Source organism: Bombus affinis, chromosome 6 (assembly GCF_024516045.1).
Source record: "Bombus affinis isolate iyBomAffi1 chromosome 6, iyBomAffi1.2, whole genome shotgun sequence".
Taxonomy (NCBI): domain Eukaryota; kingdom Metazoa; phylum Arthropoda; class Insecta; order Hymenoptera; family Apidae; genus Bombus; species Bombus affinis.
Genome location: NC_066349.1, coordinates 2159880 through 2176798, shown reverse-complemented (window position 1 = coordinate 2176798; position 16919 = coordinate 2159880). Strand labels below are relative to the sequence as shown.

The 16919-nt window shown below is 38.3% G+C and overlaps 1 protein-coding gene across 1 annotated transcript; it reads left to right on the top strand.

Annotated features, from left to right (window-relative positions):
* The first annotated feature begins 3944 nt into the window (after nt 1–3944).
* LOC126917152 (protein big brother-like) lies at nt 3945–15243 on the top strand. The gene is made up of 3 exons (XM_050723727.1): nt 3945–4388; nt 5182–5373; nt 12217–15243. Exons 1-3 carry the CDS (start codon nt 4197–4199, stop codon nt 12589–12591), a joined length of 759 nt encoding a protein of 252 aa, XP_050579684.1. The 5' UTR covers nt 3945–4196; the 3' UTR covers nt 12592–15243.
* The last annotated feature ends 1676 nt before the right edge of the window (nt 15244–16919 follow it).

Genomic DNA, 16919 nt, shown 5'->3' with positions numbered 1-16919 from the left:
AAAGGATAAAATTCTCCCTAATGATACGATCTTGCTTCTCGCGTTCCAATTGCAAACCTTTTGCATTGAAAACTACGTGAGGTCTTGTTTGCGGTGGATCAACGTCAATCGCTCGCGTAGCCTTCTTTACCTACAAACACAATAGATGCTGCGATATTTGCCGTTATCGAACGAGCAACGGATTATCGATAATTATTAAATATTCACTTTTATACGATGTCGTTCGTAAGCTTTATGTCTCCACATGGACGAAGCCGAAGAATTCCTATTTCGTTCGTAAGACATCTTGCTTGCTCGACCCACCAAACTCGTTCTGAGTGTTTACACGATATATATGATACGATTATCAAGTTTCTTTAGCAACGCTTTCGCGACTAGCTTATATCGATCATGTCCTTGTTGACTGGGCGAGGTTTTGACGAAAGGGAATCACATTTATCTTGACTATTGTAGATTTCGTTATTAATATAGAGTATATACCACGTTTATTTCGGACCTGTATTGTTCGATTTTCGTACCATTATTGTTCGAAATTCCAGTCGATGCATTTTTAGTCGATGCTATGCATCAGGAAGTTTAATAAATTTCATGAAGGAATTTTCAATTTATTAGTATATTCGATACAATGATTAATTTAGAAAAATTTGTATAATTTCCACCATACTGTTGTCTTATAGTATCGTACAACTTTAAATACGCAAAGTTTTCAATGCAATTATTGAAAGAATATTGTACTTCTGTCAACTTCTTCGAATCTCTACAAAATACTTATCCATAAATTCAATCAACTCTTTCAAAGAACTAATTCATTTTTTTTTATTTTTGTATAATTATTTTCATATAAACTTTTTAAAATACAGTAAAGATAGATCTATTATATAATGATACTCTATAAATCGGACAACTTTGCACCTCTCTTTATGTTTCGAGTCAAAGACTTTTTAGTTTCAGGTCTGGCCTGAAGAGGTAGACTGCGACATCTACGAAACGTCGAGCCAAAATGCATGAGTGCAAAGTGCAAATGCAAAATCGAAACACAATTGTTTATCTCGAAAAGCCAGCATTGAGATATATCTTTTTGCTTCGAAAAAATAATAAGAATAGAGTTTTCGATAGACTTCAATTTCGTATAAGACACCTAAAGAATTTACATATTTTATTTGTATTTTGTATAGTTTAACCTTATATTCTACGAAGACCTCCTTTTGTATTTTAGTCACGATATCTTCATAATCATTTCTCTGTTAAGAATATATGTATGTACATACCAAAGTTAAAAGCATTGTAACGTTATCACGAGAGAAGAAACTTCTCGTTGCTTTCCTGGTTCGAAAGAGGCGACAGTTCCCGTATACGTATTGCGTGCATATGCATACACGTGCATGCATGACCACGTGTGAGTATGCGTACACGTGATCACCACTACGAGTACAATTCTCAGATTCTGGTGGAAGCTGCGATTGGTAGATTCGCTGGACCAATCGCGTTACACCGGAGGCGGAGATGTGGTGGACGCGTGCTTTTTTTCCGTGTCGTCGCGACTCCGTAAACGCGAGCGTGAAATTAATTTAGCCGTGCTTGGCATTCATGGCGACGGAATAGGACTCCCCGCGACGTCAGAGGACGAAAGGCGACGCAACCAAATTCAATTTCAGCAAATTCAATGGATTCCTTCGACAAATAAAATTTCGGTTACTGCACGATGCTGACTAGTTTTAGATTTTCGGATCAACTTTCGAGACAGTTGTTTTTTAATAGTAAAACATGAAATTAACGGATCGACGAAAGCAACATCGAATCGATTTTAATTGGAAAATTTGTATCATTTTTTCTTTAAGTCGTGTGTTTACAGTCGCATCAATCACTATACGTGTTATTATACAGCGAATCAGTTGGAATCACAGGTTGAGCTTAATAATTTATCGAGAGATTGCCTTAGAAATTGAACTATTCTTTAAAAATAACAAATTTTATTTCAATTTTTATTTGAAGAGGGACTGAATCGATTTTGACGGAGAAGTTGGCTGGAGAAGCGATGGACAAGTACAGGGATTACTCCGGTTGAAGCAACTGTATAATTATCGAAAATTGAATAGCTAAAAAGTTATGTTTTCCTAGATAGAATACAAAGCTAGTGAGAGAAGCAGGTAGGAGGATAAAATAACAATTTTATAGGCAGCAGCTTTAAAAGGCAGATAGTTCGTTTTTATTAGGCAACTGCACGACCGAAAATATTAGCTCAATAAACTCTAACAAATTGCGTCCAACAGGGGATGTCATAACAGCAGGCAATAAAGTTAAAACTATAAATCATTCAAGATAAACTGAACGTAAAAATATCGTTACATCAATGCTCCAGCTGTTACCTGTCACGAATTTTAAATCTCTTTTCCTTTTTTTATTTCAAACCTCAAAACGATACGTTTTTGAACAAAAGAAGAAAGTCTTTTAAAGGACGGAAATATCTGAAATATTCCAGTAATATCTAACTATTTGGACAATCTTTCTCACACGTACAAATACCTGGTAGAAGTACGGCAAGCGTCGGTTTATTTTGCTCAAAAGACGTTTTCTCGGTTAAAGACCATATTACAGAAGTCTCTAGCGTCGGCACGAAGCAAGGGAGGAAAGAGAGAAGAAAAAGAAGAGAAGGAAAAAAGACCGGATACATGGGTATCTGTGGGCTGTGCAACGCGGATCGTGCAAAGGGTCGTTGATCTTAATCGCGGATCCTCGACAATGATCCTCTCAAACGGATGAGCTCTTGCCACTCGACGAACGATGAAGATCTCTTCCCTCGAGGGGATACACGGTGTTCCAACGAAGTCCTGTCTACCAAATAGGGACCCCTGACACGTATTTCACATATCTACGGGGGATAGTGAGCCAATCCCTGTACGAACTGATCCTGCTACAGTATATTATATTATCCTCGTACTACGATCTTTGCCTGGCCCATCCTTTCTCATCCTTGCCTTTAATTCGCCAACCAGTAGCAATCGCTTTCAGCATGCTACCAGCTGACGTGGAAAATTTATGTAGTTTCCTTTTTTCTCTTTCTTTCTTTGTAATTGTTTTCTCATACACACGCGGCGGATGAGACTTTTGGAAAGTGGAGGATGCACATGTGGAATGAGTTTAGAGTTTCCATATCTCCTGAATTGGATAGGATCTTAGTTGGATCGTAACTCTGACAGTGATAAATGATTAAATATGCTGAATTATTGGATTACGGCTGTAATAGGATAAAAACGAGGAGAATAATTTAGAAGGTGACCACGGCTAATATAGTAATAAAATTTATTAACAGAGATAAAATATCGAGTAACGTAAAATGTGAAATAAATATGTAATTGAATTTTCTTAATCTATTTCCATCTTTGAATGGTGCATAGGTCTCGGCAAATGACGATATGCGGTTATGATCGGGACTATACGTAGCATATCGTTAAAATTCTGTTGTATCTCTGAAGTAAAAACCCGTTACACTCTACAATTGTTACGTATAATTTAACGCCTCGTTTCGATAATAAAGGGGAATATTTAAACTATGTATTTCGTAATTTCAATCTTCCATCCAACAAAATACATTTAAAAAATGGCTGTTTCGTCCAATGGAGCTCGATCCTAGAAACTTGGAATTTATACTAAATAATTAACACGTAATTAGATAAATGGTAAATTATTCTATAAGATTGTTGTATCAGGCAGCGTAACGTACGAACGACTACAAAATCCCGTAACGCAATTTCAGAGTCACCCCGTAACCTTTCTACCCTCCGTGCAGGATGAATCCCGCGATAGACGCGTTAGGGTGGGTTTTCTCCTTCCTCGTAAGCTCACCCTTTAGCGATTCGAAGGGGAACGTGGTGGGAGAAACGGAGGCAGGTCGGAGGCGTGGCTTGTTTCAGGACGAGGAAACCCGAAGCTTTTGCTACCGGATTGTCCTTAGTCTCCACTGAGACGTTACACGGCGCAGTCGAACGCGCGGATTTTGGTGCTCTGTGTGAATTTCTCTCCCAACCATCTGGTGTATTGTGAAATAACATTAAAAGCATATACATCACGAACAGATACAATAAACCGATCAACAACTAAATTAACGTTGTTTTCATCAAAGTGTAAATAAAATTGCTCGATCGGATCGATCGATCTTTGTAAATTGATCTGACTGACCGGTTTGAAATAACTGAAAAATGATGCACACTATGAGTGAACACACAGGTGGAGCTGGAGGGCTGGGTGTCAGCGTGCTTCCCTTCGATGGTATGGGTTTGTTTGAACAACAACGACCTAGGTTTCTCTTCAAGATGCCCAAGGTTGTGCCGAATCAAAAAGCCAAATTCGAGACGGAGGAACTGTTCAGGAGATTGAGTCGCGAAAGCGAGGTAAGCTGAGGATTATTTGTTTATTTATTAATTTAAATAATATCATTAACAAGCGATTAACAAGCAAGGCAAAACCGAAATTACAAATTGTTTTGGATAAAAAACTGAATTCGTGAATAACTGGTCGAAGGTACGAAGCAACAACGCCAATGAACTTGGATAATTAGAATGTTTACTTATCTGGAAGCAAATGAAAAAGTCTTCTAACTTGAGACCATTAATGCTATAAATACTACTACTAATATTATGAGTATTATAAATCACAATTCAAAGCTTAATATTGTCATGATCGGTCGATTGTTGTGATGCTCGATTGTTAAAGTTTTTCTTGATATTTCGTTTACTTTTGCCTGCTACGTAGTTCCATTAGCTTACTCGATATTCGAATCCGGTTCTCCAGTGATTCATACAATTCATCAAATTTATATTTATACGTGAATCACCTAGATAATTTAAATAGTTAAATTTTCCAAATTGAAATTATCCTTGAAACTGTGTCGTTAATTAATAATCGACTGGATTTATTCAAATGACTCATTCAAAAAGAACATCGTTTCCTTGAATTTTACGCGTTTCTCGTTTTCTAGCGAATTAATTCCCGTCGCTGATTTCATCCGCTTCCGACGGCTACTTAAATCTCTCAGAATCACCACTGAATCATACCCACTACTTACAAATCGGAGTAAATTTCGAATTATATAGCGCAATGAAATTATTTTAATCTTTGGCGTAATCGTAGAAATTCCGAATGAAACGATAATCAAACAAATTTTCCGAATTTTTGCTTGTCCAGGTCAGATACACTGGATATCGAGATAGACCAGTCGAAGAACGTCAGGTACGCTTTCAAAATGGTTGTCGGGAAGGTTACACGGAGATTGCATTCGCCGCGACTGGAACAAACCTCCAGCTTGTTTTTGGTAATGCATCTGGAAATTACGGTGGTGACATTAACGACTGCGATTTTGAGAAAGAACGGGGCAAGGTCAGTGAATATCTCTTCAATCTTTTGCCGCAAGTCGCTTATAAATCTCTGCATTTTTAACCGATCTACGCGGAACTTCAGCTTTTTCTTTCTTTTCAATTCTTTTCCCCTGAATTTTCATTTTTATCGACAAGTATTTCGTACATTTGACGTAACGAATGATCGTAACAGCGCGGTAGACGGACATCGATAAGTGTTCCAGACTCTTTTAAGCTCAATTAGCTACTCTATTGGCTTACGAAGGATTGAGACTTTTAATTTCCAATTCTTTGTGGTTTTAAATTCTTAAACTAACGTGGTACTTAAAATATAGAATTTTAAACATTCGTAAGTTCAATCTTGTTTGCGACAAATTATATATCGCTAATATCGTACATAAATCGATATAGAGATCGTGAACTATAATTGAGCAATTCCAGTGATTTGTAACGATTAGCAGATACCTACCTACGTTTATGGCAGCGTATCTTTACACTTGTTAAAGCGATTGTCACCTTAATTGGTCCGTTCCGACCTGACAAATGCGAGGAAGGTCATTAAACGAGCTCGGACAGAACGTCTAGCTTTTCGTGTCTTTGGCGTCATATGTCCCGGGATGTAGCGTCGCCACGAGAAATTTAGTATCCGTCTTCATTTTCCGAACAATAGTGTCACCTTGTCACCATTCTCAGCAGAACGGCAGACATCCGGACCCGAAATTCTCGACTCGGCATCTCCGCGGACAGTGAACCAGATTTACAACCTGACAGCGCGGCGAGTAAATTTATGGCTGCTCTAAAGATTAAACTAATAAATATGATCCAAGGAAAATTCTAAAACTCCATAGAAGAGGAGTCGTTTTTCGATCTACTCGTCTAACGAACATTTGGTGTTCGAGGGGTCAACTAAAGAAAGGTCAATTTTTAAACTTTTTTATATAATAGGATTTATATAATCTTCGCATTTGTATTCTGATGAGCGTCGCGTGGCTTTTTCAAGCTACTGAAAAGGACTCGTATCCTTGTACGCCGGCGCCGAAAGAGGGGCGTCGAGGCGTCGCCATCGCGATCGATAGGTGCGTCGCGAATTCGCCATTTTCTAAAAAGCACGCGTGCAAATATTACAAATCTCTCCTTCCTCTGTCAGTTTTCGTTTCGTTTCTTTCTTCTCCCTTTTACAATTTTACTTGATCACCTAATATCTTGTTGAATAAAACGAATTAATGTTATTAAAAGATACATCACAAGTTGAAGTTTAGAGAGCATTTAAAAAGGCGCTTTAAGATTGACGATACAGCGTGAGTTTTGGAAATCAAGAGATTCAGCGATCCTATTAACAGCTACTGGAGGCAATTAACGCTTTTTCAAGTCCGTCAAACAACCCGAGAATCCGTACCAGATGCCTGAACGCTTTACAAGTCACCCGGTATATAATGGATCATAAATCTTCCTCCGTCTTTCTTGGGATCTTCCGAAGGGTGAACTCAGAGTTCTTCGATAGAATTCTTCGCCACTTTCGGCTTTGGAGAAATCGAAAGTAACAATGTTTCACTCCTGTCGGACCTTAACATTTACGCCTTTTTGCAATACCGAATATGCGTTGACTTGTGGCTGACTTCCTAGAAATTTCGAAATAATTTAATATCGGGTTGCTATTGATTTCACATAAATTCTACATATTGATACTCGGTCAACAATGATTCGACATTTATACGATTGTTGACGCGAGAGTAATTCAATAACAATGCATCATTATTTTAAGGAACTACGATATTAACACCTTTACATCTGATAACACCAACATTGTCAACGTGTTGTGATCAAATGTTAGTGTTTGGTGTATGTTTGTATCACGCGCAGTTCAACCCTTTACGTAAAGTTTACGAACTTAAATTACTCAAACGAAAAATGCCGGCTGCTTTGGTCCCAAAATTAGGGGACTTTGGTTCCTTATTGATACCAAAAAGTGCCGACACTTAGTCACTATTAAAGGTCCGCCAGAATTTCACTAAATCTTAAATATCCCGTTTCAAGTCCTTATCATCTTACAACCATGTTTTAACCATCGCGAACAATCTCGCGATCCTATACTTTTCGTATCACGAGTGAATCACACCAGCATCCACATCCCACAGAGCCATCATCGTCTCTAGATTCTGTTTACGCTCGGCTATCAGGCAACGAACCATAGAGTCGCGCTAACGATTCATTATTTTCCTACTGGAAATAAAAAGAAAGGAGAGAGAGACACGAGGAATTGCCTGGTTGTTTACACGGCTGCCCGCGGCCAGCGTTTTGTTTTAATCGACAATGAGCGGAGGAGAGAAAGAGGCGTAATAAAGAGCGACGCACGGCTGCACGTGTCCACCATTGTCTCCTTCTCGTTCCCCGTAGAGAGGAAATAATTAAGCGAGAGATTCGCGAGCTAGATAAAGCTCGATAAAGACCAGCAAAATGAATAAAAGGGTTCGCTAGGAACTCGTCGTTTCACGTCGATCTTATCGAACTTTCCTCGACAGTTCACACTCGTTTTACGTGCTCTTCCTTGCACGATCAATCTGATTTTAGTCGTTAATCTTTATCTTTGGAATTTTGTGTTTCATATACAGTAGAATCTCGTTTATTCGCGATTTGCTTATTGGAACGGATCAACGCTTGGCTCTATTATTATTTAAATGTAATATTTCGTTAAAGATAATTTGAAAACGTAATTTTATTAATGCAAAATCCAAAAAATTCATATAAATTACGAGTAACAAGGAAATACCATCTATCAGAAATAGTTGAAATAAAAATAAACGAGGAATAACTTAATATGAGGCCCTAATATTCTAAAAGCAGAAAGTAAATAATCTTGCATGAAAAGCGTTAGATAATTCCTGTTGTCGAATTTAATAATGTTAGAAATAGGTGACTGAATAGGTAGCTGAGTTGGCAGTTAGATAATTGGAATTAGGATTAGAATTTACGTTATATTTCTCAGCCAAAGTCGAAACACATTGTCCTAGGTTAAGATGATTTACATCTCTGCCAGGATACTCGGTGGTCCCTTCACTGGTGTAAATATAAATTCAGAGAACTATTACAGTTCCTCGAACGGTGTCTTCTATTTTTTTCTCCAATCGTAAAATTTCGCGAGACAGCGTGAGCCAAAACTCGATCAAACGACACGCTTTACTTCGACAAACTCAAACCACAAAAGCTTCGCCTATAATTCCAAATGATCTTCAAATTTCCTTCCTTCTAGTTTCTGTACTAGAAACCTGCCAACGCAATTTACTTAGTTCCTAAGGTTATTTTATGGCTCCCTTTTGCACAAATCTTCGATTTTTCTTTCCTCATAAAAGTAAGTTAAGTGAAAACAAAACAAAGAACCAGGAAAGAAAGACGACCGTAGTAACGATACATTTCGAGGAAAGACAGAAGGCCCCGACACACTGACCGTATGCCCCATCACGGTGTTCTCCTTTCCGGCAGGATTGCGTTGACGAATGTCTCTCGTTCTGCCCATTGTACTGCCGGACGTGGACCGCGCGCAAAAAGGCAAAACGGCTACGCCTACCGAAAAACAAAAGAACCATCGAAATAGCCGGTCGTTTGTCTCGGGATATTTAGCTATGCCAGCCATCCACCCTTTCCCGATTTTTCACCCCTTTCGTTTCGCGTCGGGTCGATTTTACATCTTGCTTTTTTCATTTCAACCTCGTTCTTCCTTTTTTCTTTCTCTATCTGTCCTTCTCTCTTGTCATCCATCGTATAATATGTAAATAAGTCAACGAAAGGGTTGCTCGCCGAAAGTCGTGAACGAGACACGCGTTACAGTTTAAATATCGCAGCCTATTATCCTGGCGATAATGGGTCACGCCCCTGGCGGACAGAAAGAGAAAGGTGTGCAATGGATTTTTTCATGTTTTTTCTTTCTACGATTCCGGTTCGCGTGAGAAACTTACTTATAGCGACGATTAAAGACGGTTGTTCTTTAAATTGTTTTGTCGGTTTGACTTCTTCTTTCTTTCCCTTCCCTTTACACGTGTTTTTTTATTTCGTTTCATCCCTTTTATGGGCAAAATTCGTGACTTTCGCTGTACAATAATCGTATAGAATAATCTTGCGTTTATTGGGGCTATAACTCGATAAGTATATTTATTGGGACTTGTATTATATTAATAATATTAATTAATTGAGAATAACATTTTATATGAAATAATACAATTTAGTTAGGTAGAGTCTATTTTTACTCACTTGTCTTGATTCTTTTCTCGACTTTTATTCGATTGAATAATCGCATTCGACGACTGTTGAGTATGGTTTATAGTTTACAGACTGAATAAAAAACGCGATGTCGTGATATGAACGCACATGTTGGTGGCAGAGTTGGCTAAATAGAAATTTATAATGAAACGGGAGAGATACGTGAATCGCATATGTCCTTCGAATCTTGTACTTACCCGTTACGTGTCAGACAACGATTTGTACGCAGAGTCGTACCACCTCTGTATAGAGTAATACTTACGATTGTGCATGATATTTGACGTCACACGATCTGTCCGTTTTGGAAGCTTCGACGAACAAGTTTCCCGAAGTTCTTTCCTCGACGTATTTCCTCTGGTTTAGATTTTAGTTTAGTTGTGCCAAGGTTCATCCTTCGTTTCTTCTTTTTAGAACCTTCCTTTCGTATCCTTTATTCTTCGTGTTTCGTATCTTTAATAATTTTAATTTTATTTTTCCTCTTTCGCAACTTCCATTATTCAGATTCCTCGTTTTATCTATCTACTAACTTTGTTATACGTAATCAGAATTTCCATAATTTCCTGATGTTTCGACTTTCCTCCTGCCAAAGGCAATCTGGAAGTTTCCCTGTGACTAAGGCTATTTTTTTGCTATCTCGCGCAAATTACAGAGTAATTCAGTCGTCTTTCAGAAAAGGCGGCAAACGATTCGATTATCGGGTCTATCGAGGTTCACACCGCCCGCTGATGGCTCCCGTGGTTCGATTATGATTGTATAAAGAGCATCATGCCGCGCGGTTACATTGTTACGTCGCGTCGACAACCAGCTGTATGTTTCAATGAAAGAAGAAACTGGAGGCGAAACGAATAACGATGATTTCTCGTTCGACGCCTTCCTGTCTCTTCGTCTTGCCAACTTTTCCGCCCCATTTGTCAAAAACCTTTTCCATTTCTTCCATTTATCGTTAAACGATGTACAACCTCTAATTGTCATTCTTGCACTTCGACAAAATTGATAACATTTCTGGACTGTACCAATTATGAGAAGAGTATGAAAATCAAAATTACATGGAAAATGCGAGTGTAATTATTTCGAGCAGTGTGTTCGAGAGAACAGAAGAAGCTTCGTCCGGTTTTTCACGGTTAGAAGTTGGATTCCGTAACAGTTCCTAAATTTTACAACACGACCGGAAACAGAACCATTTGCCAGGAAATAAAATAACCCTCTTGAGCAAGGCAGAGATAATTGACCGTTTCGACTTTTTCGAGGGCCGACGGTTCGACCCTTCTCTTCCTTTCCGTCCCTGTTACTTCGCGCAAATCGCTCGTAGGTCAACGTCGTGTCTAAACCGTAAAACCGAAGAGCAGTCGCTATCTCTGCCATATTTTCACGTTTCGAACTTTATTTCTGTAATTTCTAAATAATTAATCTTTTTAATCCGAACATATTCGAATATCTTCGTAACGCTTCTTAAAATAACCTTAGGTATATTTTCCTTTTATTTGAAGTTTAGATCGAACATAGGAACTAAATTTTTCTATTGCTAGCTAGTATAAAGAAAAATAATGGTAATTCGTAGAATAATGTTAAGGAAATAAGTTTCACTTTAGAAAATAGATTTGCTTTATAGCTACAGAGATCGAATTTTTCCGTATCGTGTTACAATGATACATATATCATATTATATTATATCGGGTTTTGGGAGATCCACGTCTAGGTTAATATTAACTGTTAGGATCGTTGTGAAATTTTCAAGCAACCCAATACTTTAGATGAATCGAAAAGACCGATTTTCTCGTTGTCCTCGTCACGGCTCCGCTAGTCATCGTCGACCTCGCAATTTCATCTCTCCTCGGAGCTTGTACCTTCCAATCTGCGTAATCGTTCTCTGGAAATAAGAAACGTTCACGGCACAGAGCGGGAGAGGGAGAAAAACATGATTGAAAGTCGAAGGCGGATCGCTGGACTTAATGGACCCCTTCCACGGTGCATCGAAGGTATAAGCTTCTCGAGGGACGGAAAAGGAGCAAAGATTACGTCTTAACGGTCGAACGGAACAGTTTCAAGCGTGTTGTAGATACGAGTTTCTTGCACCACCAGAGATTACACCGACAATCTTGGTATTTTAATTACGACCATTCTCTTGGGGTTTAAGACGTAGACGTCTGGTCGAATACAATCGAAAGTCTTGCGGGAAGAACGCCTGATTTCCGGGAAATAGCATGAATCATCGCTGAGAAATGTGGTACTATACCATGCCATAAATTCTTAAAAATAAAGATAGGAGAAACATATGTAACAGTTTGGCATGTAATTTGTATTGTTTAAGTGTTCGAAATTTCTTGAAAATTATATGTATATTTCTTTAGCGTCTCTTCTTGTTTAGCGCCATTAAAATTGCAAAGAAATTCTACTTTTTTAATTGAAATTTGTCATCCTTCAGTTTCTAAATTTATTAAAAATTCCATATAATTTTTGTTCTTCTTATCACACACAGTTAGAATTTCTGGAAAATTCTGTATTCCCTTGTCGTCTGATATTCTTAAGATGCTCTCGTAGTCCTTCAAGTCGATGGTTAATCGTTTTGGATTAATCTTTGTGTATATAACACGAGAAAATGTCATTTTGCCTACAGGTACATCTCAGGTCTCGCTTAATAATGAACGGCGTGTGCGTGATGTGGCGTGGATGGATAGATCTGGAGAGGTTGGACGGTGTTGGATGTCTGGAATACGATGAGAAACGTGCCGCTGAAGAAGACGCTCTTCTTCGAGACCAATTAGAACGTTATAACCAACGAGTACGTGATTTCGACGAGAAACAAAGGGCGTACAGAAGTGGAGCTACTCAACCACCTCACTTGAATCATCATCACCATCACCATCATCATCACCACGGTCATCACAGCCACCACGTGGCCGGAAGTGGTTCTGGAACCAGCGGATCCATCGAGCCTCATCTCACCCACCGACAGGATCCCGAGATGGAAGTCAGATTGAGGGCCTACTGAGGCTCCGAGAAAGTGACCAACGAAACCACTTGACTCCTCTTCGATTTCGGATTACTTCCGGATCGTCCTCGAGCCAACCGAAGACTGGTGGGAGAAATGAGAGACGAGAGATCTCTTGGGAGGAACGTGGCTAACGGTTTGATACGCGTTCGTAAGGTATTCACGTTTTTTGGAGTGTAATTGCACAAGATTGAGAATCGCGAGATGTTGGTAGAGATTTGTTTGCGGTGACTTACTGTTTTCGATCTGCACTGAATATTTTTGAAGCTATTGGATTTGAGTAATTTTTCGGAACAATAGAATTTTTATTTTTAGTCGAACATTTCTAAAGCGTCAAATCAAATCATTTCTTTGGAAATAATACGTGTCGATACTTTTGACTTTTTTGTAGAAAATTTCTTGAAGCTCCTGACAATTCTCGTCCCAGATTTTTCCCACCGTTGATGATGTATCATTTCCGACAACTTTTATAATCAACGGACATCGATCAAGATCAGTCGTCAAACACGATCCAACGATCAGGATCATTAGGTTAAGTGACACGCGTTTATCTATTTTAATTTCGTTCAAGAAGAGATTCTTGAGAAACACGCACATCAAGTTGGTGTTTCTGGAGGATCTCTAGGGGATCGGTAAAATCTCATCGACTAATTCTGCAATCGAATTTTATTTAACATTATTACAGTTAGTTATATTAATCATAGAATACTAACGACGAGAATTGTATATTAATTCGAATCACGAATGAAAATCGATCCTTGTTATACTCATCTATCTTCGAATTTCCAACATGCCATTGCAAGTATTTACGTAACACAAGTCCACGTAACAAGACCAAATTTCTATGTACAATTAACAATAATAAGAACTATTATTATCTCTCCGTTGTTTATTTTATTAAAATTTGACAATCACTTATGTCGTTACGTCCGATACTATTTTATTGCAATGGAAGAAGAGAGTTTTATTATTTGAAAAATTGAGATTTTTATTCGATCTTATGTATATACGATGATAATATGTATTTTATTCCTTTTTTCCCTTCTTGATGTATTGTTTAGCTGCAGGGATTAAAGTTCATCCATGAATTAAGTAAGATCAAGCTTTTAAAAAAGAGGAAAGAGGAAAATTATATAGAGAGGAGAGAAACTTTACGATTGTTTCTGTCCTATCGTATTCGACAAGCCATGCAACGAAGTTTACGCGTACCTTTTATCTTCTGTCCTTACCGACGATACGATGAAGATTTTTCCAGCGGGGAAAATAGTATAAATGGCGTCGCATGCGAAATTTCGAGTCTTCGCCCCGATTAACATATCAATGTAGAACGCACGACCGATGCGGATATTTATCCAATTACAGAATCAGCATTTCTTGAACTTTTGTAATTATTAGGTCATCCCATAAGTTCGTGCCGTTTTTCGAGCGGTTATATATATTAAGATTGTTTACATACCTTTCAGTTTCATGAAAAAATGTAATCCCCCTCTCGTTGTACAACTTCTTCCCATTTTTCATTATTCCGTATCGATAAAAGTTCTCTTGCTTTTCTTCAAAATATGAGATGTATACACAAAGGTCGGCACGAACTTATGCGATGACCTTGATACTTACATTTTCTTTTGCCTCGTGATTTCATTTTAAGTCGGAAAATCAACAAACAAAAAGTGGACTTACTCTTTTCATATCTTCTGTTTTATTTCCGATTTAAAAGATGTATATTACCCAGAGCTGGAAAAGAGACTATAGCAGGTGGGTATAGGGGCAAGAGGAATACTTTGTCGACACCACTCATCAGACGGTATAATTAAAAGATGTGTCCATTTCTGTCAAGAATATTTGTACTACAGTAGAAAATGCGTATAAGATTGTGATGTGTCTAATCCATCGAGATCAAGCCGCTCCACTCACCTTCTTTTCAGCTTTACACGGCAGAAATATTTTATTTTTTAATTTCTATTTCAAACACGTTGAAGAAATGCTGTTGTAGATATCCAAGTACGATTGCAATAGCCGAATCGTTCGTGTTTTCTCAACATCGTAAAACATATGAGATATTACTAGTATTCCTATTTCGATGTCAGTAGCGTTTTTATTATGCCAATGCAAACAGCGAACATGTCACTCTTCCACGTCAGTATTCGAATTACAGCAAAATATTTTCAATTTTTATCAGAAATTAACATACGATTTTAATCTCGAGTCTTCCCAATGAATAACGAATCTTTTATTGGTGGAAGGGCGATGAAACCAAAAGTAAATGTCACGTGCTGGAATTTTGGAGGGGAAAAAGATGATCGAGCAGTGCGTCATGTCCAGCGAGGAGTGTGATTCACAAGAGAATTCTCTTGGAAGTGAACATTTGACGAGTCGTCGACCGACATTTCGTTTCGTATGCGTCGAATATACACGCGAACCGTCACGATCTTTCCGTTGCATTGTACATATTTGTAAAGAGTTAGATTAATTTATAGCGGCGGCTTCGTGCTCCCTTTTGGGTCGTGTTCACCACGATGCTACGCGGCATCGTGAATCACGCTGGGGAAAACCCAGAAGTGACGAGCGACCGTGTGGAAATCGCGCTCCGATCTTTCACGCACCGATTGTATAAAGCTGTTTATCGATTAAAACGTAATTTTCGTCGAACATTAATTGCACCTTTTGTTGTTTCTCCTCGACTATTTATTTCATCTCTTATCGATTGATTTTCTTAGAATAGTTCATTTTTGCTTTACTTATTTATTTCCTTGAAAAGATCCTTCACTTTTATACCTGGCTGTATTCTTTATCCATATCTCTAGAATATTTATCACACCTTTATTCGCTATTTTCTGGAACATTCCATTTTTCATTAATTTCCCTGCGATATTTTATCTTCATCGTCTTCATTCCTTTTCCCCGAATTTCGTTTTTCGAATCCTTCGTCTTCCAACCGTCGATAGGAAAAGAAATTCGCTCTGTACGAGCAAGTTTCTCCGATCAATTGGTAAGAAAATGCTAAGCGATGCACGTGTTGCTGGCCGTTCGCTGGCTATCCTCAATGTTCGAAATAGCTTCGTTGATTAATGTTCCGTGAAAGCATGACGAAACACTTTCCATTCGAGACGACCGTGAACCTATTCCCGTATTGTCGTTCAGAGAAGAATGAAACGAAAACTAGAAGAATATGAACAACTTCCTAAAGCGTTTTCTTGAACGGAGTGTTGGAATTCGGAAAAGAAATTACAAAATGAACAAATCATACATAATAGTGTATCGAAGAAATTCTGCAAAAATCGATACATTTTTATCAATTGAAATCTCCCCTTCCTCCTCCCGCCCCCGCTCTTCCAGAACAATGTATGAACATCCACAGTCTAGCAAGCATAAGTAAATATATCAGAATAGTTCAAAAGGCAATAAAAGAGAGACAATTGACCGATCGAAGAAATCACGGCCGATTTCAGCCGCTCGATCGACTAGTACTTTCTTCCAATATGTTTGTACGTATACATGTGCACCTACACAATAGTAAACGCTCATGTATTTACGAAGCAAAGGGGTGCTGCATTAGGGGGGTTATTTTCTGGAATAATGCCGTGGGCGTTCAAGCGTAGAAATACAGGAGTATCGCACCGTTGATCCTATCAAATGGAAATCGCCCCGAAATCTCCCCGGTAAATCTGCTTTTATTGTTTCGAGTTAAACGCCTCATCGTATAACATCGAATTCCTTCATTCTAAATTGGTTACAACATTATTTCAAATCGAGGAAGGGTAAACTTTCTCGGCACTAGAACTATCAAACCTGTTAAAGTTTAGTTTTTTGTTCTCTCAATTACGAAGCACGCACAGGTGTTTTTGACGAAATTAATGTTAACACAAACGATCTTATCATACGGTTTAATATACCATAAACGAAGTTGATGATTTTCGTGTTAATGAAATGTGCAACAGTGTTAAAAATTTTTCTCGAGCAAGAGCAACATTAAAAAAATTTTCCGAAAGTTTCCTGTGAGCGAGGAGAACGTTATTGAAATTTCGAAAAGAAGCACGTGAAAGAGACAACGATCAAACAAGTATTGGCTCGATGTAAGACGATAATGCGACCGTCGGAATTCTTATAAGAAGCCTTACTCGTGAAGAACCGATACGGGGGAGCAAGAACCGTTGTTATTTCCCACGAACGGTCCTTCGACATCGCGAAACCAACGGAAAATTAGCGTTCGACCTCAAGAAACTCTTCCTCGAAACATTTGTGTCCTGGTTACCAAACTTTGCTCCAAACGAAGCAAATTGGCAACGATAAAAATAAAGCCTAAAAAAGAAAATTTACTTTACACGTTATAA

Coding starts and splice junctions, on each gene's coding strand:
- LOC126917152 (XM_050723727.1), top strand. CDS start 4,197: ATGATGCACACTATGAGTGAACACACAGGTGGAGCTGGAGGGCTGGGT. Junction 4,389..5,181: donor GATTGAGTCGCGAAAGCGAG/GTAAGCTGAGGA, acceptor TTGCTTGTCCAG/GTCAGATACACTGGATATCG. Junction 5,374..12,216: donor TTGAGAAAGAACGGGGCAAG/GTCAGTGAATAT, acceptor TTTTGCCTACAG/GTACATCTCAGGTCTCGCTT.